The 5,506-nt window shown below is 50.5% G+C and overlaps 1 protein-coding gene across 1 annotated transcript in view; it reads left to right on the top strand.

Annotated features, from left to right (window-relative positions):
• The first annotated feature begins 3,113 nt into the window (after positions 1-3,113).
• IQCA1L (IQ motif containing with AAA domain 1 like) overlaps positions 3,114-5,506 on the top strand; it is a 13,589-nt gene continuing 11,196 nt past the window's right edge. The window contains exons 1-4 of the mRNA XM_015566239.1: positions 3,114-3,124; positions 3,762-4,089; positions 4,956-5,079; positions 5,405-5,503. Of these exons, the coding sequence (XP_015421725.1) occupies positions 3,114-3,124; positions 3,762-4,089; positions 4,956-5,079; positions 5,405-5,503 (562 nt within the window). The remainder of the gene's footprint in view (positions 3,125-3,761; positions 4,090-4,955; positions 5,080-5,404; positions 5,504-5,506) is intronic.

Raw genomic sequence — 5,506 nt, 5'->3', positions numbered from 1 at the left:
TGTTTTGAGGTGAGTCTCTTGTAGACAGCATATAATTGGGTCATGTTTTTGTATCCATTCAGCTACCTTACACCTTTTGATTGGAGCATTTAATCTATTTACAATTAGGGTTATTATTGAGAGGTAATTATTTATAGCCATTTTAATTCTGTATGGCTAGGTTTCTCTCTCTGTTTCTTCTTCTCAGCAATCCCTTATAGTAGTCCCTTTAGCATTTCTAGTAATGCTGGCTTGGTGGTGATGAATTCCCTTAGCCTTTTTTTTGGGGGGGGTCCTCTTCTGGCACACCTATCATTCTAATATTGTTATGTTTCACATTGTCCCACAGGTCCCTTAAGCTGTCATCCTGTTTTTTAATTGTTTTTTTCTTTTTGGTTCTCTAATTGAGTGATATTTTCAACTCTGTATTCTAATTCACAGATTCGATCCTCAGCTTCCCCTAATCTGCTGTGTATTACTTCCAATGTGTTCTTTATTTGTGTTATGTCATTCTTTATCTCAGGCTACTCTTTTTTCATAGATACTATACCTTTTTTCATACTGTTAAGCACTTTTAACATCATTACTCTGAACTCTGTTTCAGATAAACTTCTTATCTCTGCTTCATTTATTTCTTCTGGAGAATTTGCTAGTTCTTTCATTTGGGGGTTGTTTCTTTGGTTCCTCATTTTGGTTGTCTGTTTGGGTTTGTGACTATGTATTAGGTAGGTCCTCTACACCTCTCAATCTCTACTGCAGGACAGTGTTAAAGGCTGTTTCTGACTAATTGGATTAGGCAAAGACTCAAAGCCTCCAGAGACCACCTCTGTCTACAGACTAATAACTTAAATTGCCCGCAGGCAACCGTCCTCAGGTGTGGTGAGAGTTTTTTCAACAGAGTGGGGCAGTTACTTCTGCCTGGAGGCTAATTGCTACTTTTAATCTCTTAATTGGCCTCAGGGCAAGGTGTTTTCCACTAGGGTGTGTCAACTGTCTTCCCCCACCTCAGGCAAGGCAAAATATCTGTGTGGGAAAGATGTCTTCTGCTGTGTGAGGGAATGACTCAGCACAGGAAACTTGGGGTGTCTGCCTTCTGAGCTCTGTTGCCTGAGTCCCCAGTCCTGGGCTCTGCTCTCACAGCTCCAGTCCACTTCGCTTTCCCTCTGCCTGAGCACAAGGTGAGTGGCTCCACAGGGAATTTTTGTGTGTTGGCCCTTTAAGAGGGTGTTCAAACTTTCAGCTGCCACTCCCTGGCAGACAGCACCCCACTGCTTTTCCCAGCTAGATGTTATGTGGGTACCTTCTTCAGCTTGGTGCTATCTAATGGGGAGCCTAGCTTCGGGATTAGATCCCAGAGTTCTCAGTGGCACCCTTCTCTCCTCCCCTCCACCCCCAGCTGAGATATCTCTCCGGGACTTCAGTTGCCATCTGTGGGTGCCTGGCCAGCCCTTTCATGCTTCCACCCCTCCTACCAGTCTCTATGCCAGTGGTTCTCAACCTGTGGGTTGCGACCCCTTTAGAGGTCGAACGACCCTTACACAGGGGTCGTCTAAGACCATCGGAAAACACATATATAATTACATATTGTTTTTGTGATTGATCACTATGCTTTAATTATGTTCAATTTGTAACAATGAAATTGGGGGTCACCACAACATGAGGAACTGTATTAAAGGGTCGTGGCATTAGGAAGGTTGAGAACCACTACTCTATGCAGTCTCCACCTCCAGTCCTTGGTTATCAGGGTTTTCTCCTGTGAGTTTTCCGTTGATTATTCAGGAAGCCTTTCCGTATTTCAGTTGTAATTCCAGCTTGTTCCTGGGAGCATGTCCATGCAGCATCCTCCTACTCTGCCACCATTTTTAATCTCCCCTGTGTTACTCCTTCAGACTATGTTTTATGATGCTATTTCCAGCAAACTGACATTTTTGTCCCATGCTGGGCATAGGGGTCTACATAAATGTATTCTTTTTAATATATATATTTTTTATTGATTTCAGAGAGGAAGAGAGGAGAGAGGTAGAAACATCAATGATGAGAGAGAATCATTGATTAGCTGCCTCCTGCATGCTCCTTACTGGGGATGGAGCCCACAACCCGGGCATGTGCCCTGACTGGGAATCAAACTGTGACATTCTACCACTGAGCAACACCGGCCAGGCTAGATGTATTCTTTAAGATACAAAACAGAAGACCTGAACCAGCTTGCAAACAGCCTGCTGGGATCTGTAAGATGTTTTCATTCTCCCCTAACATTTTCTTCCCCTTCATTTCAGAACAAATTGGTGGGAAGATTTTTGAGACTAACTTTTCTTCCCCAATTTTATTTCAAAAAATCTCAAACCCAGACACCCACAAAAAGTTGACCCCTGAGCCTCAGCTTTTCCCGGCTCCTCCTTGCTACTCCAGGTGCCATTCAGAGACTGGCCATGTCTGCATGGCTGGGAGCTTGTCAGGAATACAGACTCTCAGGCCTACCTCAAACTGTGGAATTGGAACCTGCATTTTGACAAGATCCTCAAGTACTAATGCCTGAGAACTTATCTCTCTGCTCCTCCCTTCTCCCCCTTCCTTTGCCATGTGCCTTATGTATGTATTTAATTGTAAGTCCCTACTTAATATGGAGCCTGAAAGACAAGCACCAGCTGACAGAGTCAGGAGGTAATGCTTTGTCTTTTCTAAAGAATGGTCTCCTGAACCCCGGGACAGTCCCACAGCGGAGTGAACGAGCTGGATCTGCATTAAGGGGTACAAGGCTCCCCCAGCTGGAATAATGCCTTCAGGACTAATATTCACCAGAGTCTTGAAGTTACAGGGTGATTTCAAACAGGGACCATTCTTTTATTTGATCCTCACAAGAGAAGTAGCCACAGCAGAGCCCACACTCTGCCCTAGCTTTCCAAGGCTTGCTGCAAAGGAGCCTGACTCCCCTCAGAGTGCTGCCTCCAGAATGTCCTCTGTGATGTGTCCCCAATTGTGCACCCACAGCCCCTCCCCTCCCAACCTTAGAACATGGAGACAATGGGACAGAACCCTTAAAACTGGGCTGCTCTAGGGTGCAGTCAGAGTGGAACCACAGGGCTTCTGTGGATTCCTCGACCAGCTCACCAAGGGTAGCGTGAGGAGTGAGCACCATGTCGGAGGGGTAAGTTGGGGCTGGAGTGGAGCCCCCAGGGCTGGGAGAGCAAAGAGCAAGCTGCCTCCTGCTCAGGGTCCCATCAGGCTGGGGCTGCTGGACAGGTAGAATGACTGGGGGGAGGGGGGAGTCATGCTGGGCCAGGGCCCTGATTCTCACTCAGCAGCCCCAGTTGCTCCAGTCTGTGGTCAGCTTTTGTTCTTCAGATGTCTCTTGGACTATTAAATCCAGAGCCAGGGCTCTTCTCTGGGAAAGGGACCATCCTCTACCCTCACCCCTCACCCCACTTCCCACCCACCATCCTAGACCACTGCAGCATCCCTGGGCTGCACCCTCACCATGGACGGACCAACTGCTGCCAACTCCAAAGGGCCTCTTCCTTATAGGGAGCCCCTAAGAGCCATGGCCATTCTTCATTCCTCTAGTGACCCCAATCTCACACTGCTAATCCCCAGTGTGCTCACTGTGGCTGCCATCTCCTGCCCCTGAGGGCCCCTCACTTCACTGAGCTCACTGTGAGTAACCCTAACATCACACCTTCTGAAACCTGATTTCACACTCCTCGAAAGGCTCAGCAGCACCCCTGCAGCCCCGTCCCCAAACCCTGATGCTCAGAACACTCCAGTACACACTGCCTCCTCTCCAGATCTTACCAACGCCTCTGGGACTCTTCCCACATGACCTTGCAAGAGCTACTGGACCAAGAGCAGCCCATGCTCCAACCCGTGCCCACCCGGGAGTGGCAGTCCTTCCAGTACAGGCTCTCATCGCTCTACCTGTACTACCTGGGGCTGCTGCGCGGGTTCGACATTCTCTATGACCAGATGGTGCAGCCGCAGAAGCGGCGGCTGCTGCGGCGCCTGCTGGACAGCGTGGCGGGCCGCGTGCTGGAGCTCAAGGATGAGATGGTGCGGGTAGACATGTGCGAGTGGCACTGCCTGGACCACGTGCTGCGGGACCTCGGGCTCACCCCGGTGCGAGGACAGCGTGGTGCCACACCCACACCAGTGGAGGGTAGGGGTGGGGGTGGGGCTGGTCTTGACCTCCTTCAGACACCTCTGGGGCCTCTGCAAGGAAGGGAGGGAGGTCAAGCCGGTGGATCAAGGATGGGGGAGAAGGCCTTCAGAAACTGGGGTGGGGGTGGTGCATGCAAGTGGCTGGGGGGGTGTAGCTAGAGAGTCAGGCTGGAGATCTCACATGGATGGGAAGATTCATGACCCAGGAGGGATCAGTGAAGAGTCCTCTAGATGCTTGCTCCTCAAAGTGTAGTCCATGGACCAGCAGCGTCTGCACCACTAGCAGCTCGTTAGAAATGCAGACTCTGGAGGCCTCACCCCAAGCCTACTCATCTGTACTTGCATTTTAACAAGACCCTCAGGTGATCTGGATGTCCCAGCAGGTTCCAGAGCATGAAGCTCCAAGGCCATGGTTCACTGCTCCCATCCAGGGCAGACTCGGTTTCCTGACCTGCTGCATCACGCTCAGCTGTTGGCTTGAAAAAAACAGATTCTCCAGGCCGTGCAATTCTGAGTGGTGGTCTGGGGAGGGCCTGGGAGTCTGCATTTTAAAGGCTTCCCAGTTGATTCCGGTGCACAGTCAGGTTTGGAACCACTGCCCATTAGCTACCATGATCCTCCAGAATTCAACTCTGGTCACAGGGTCCAGGCAGGGGAGAAAGTGATGACTGTGAGTGGATTTTCCAGTTGCCCATAAATTTCCAACTCCAGGGATCTAGCATGGAGGAAAACAGGATCTCTGTGAGTAGCTGGAAATAGTAATGGACTGGCCAAATGGCCTACCTTCTGATTCCTGACCTTCCGTCCCCCCTATTGCCCCAAAGGCTGACCTGGAGGTTCCAATCCCCAAATATTTCCTGCTGGAGCAGTCCAGCATTCTGCAGGAGCGAGAGCTGATGCTGGCAGAAATCCTATCCAGAATGGAGCCAGTGGCCTTCCAGGAGGCAAGTCCAGGGGACTCTCTCCCTGACTCCTCCCATAGCCCTGCTCCAGGAATAGAGATGCCCCCCTTCAGGACCCAGGGAGGCCCTGCCCTGCCCTACTCCCAGCTGAGAGGGCTCTTTGGATAATTCCTAGTCTCCTTCAAGGCTGCTCCTGTGTCCTTGTAACCTTCCAACACCAACAGAGAGGAGCAGGACTTGGGCACCTAGATGTCCCGGGAGACCCATGCCCCCAGCATGTCCTTCAGTGTCTAATTTCCCAACTGCCCACCTGGATACGAGCCCTCCCTCACCTTCTGCTCCTTTGCTCTAATCTGGCCAGGTCGAACCAGTAATGAGTCGGACTGAGGCCATAATCCTGCTGCAAACGGCCGAGCGGGCCAGACAAGGCAGACTCCGAGCCGCCTTCATTCGAGAGATTCGAAGGAGGAGCG

The sequence above is a fragment of the Myotis davidii genome, unplaced genomic scaffold (genome assembly GCF_000327345.1).
Source record: "Myotis davidii unplaced genomic scaffold, ASM32734v1 scaffold762, whole genome shotgun sequence".
In the NCBI taxonomy this organism is placed as follows: Eukaryota; Metazoa; Chordata; class Mammalia; order Chiroptera; family Vespertilionidae; genus Myotis; species Myotis davidii.
The sequence above is the reverse complement of the archived record's forward strand: the minus strand, read 5'-3'. Positions and strand labels throughout refer to the sequence as shown.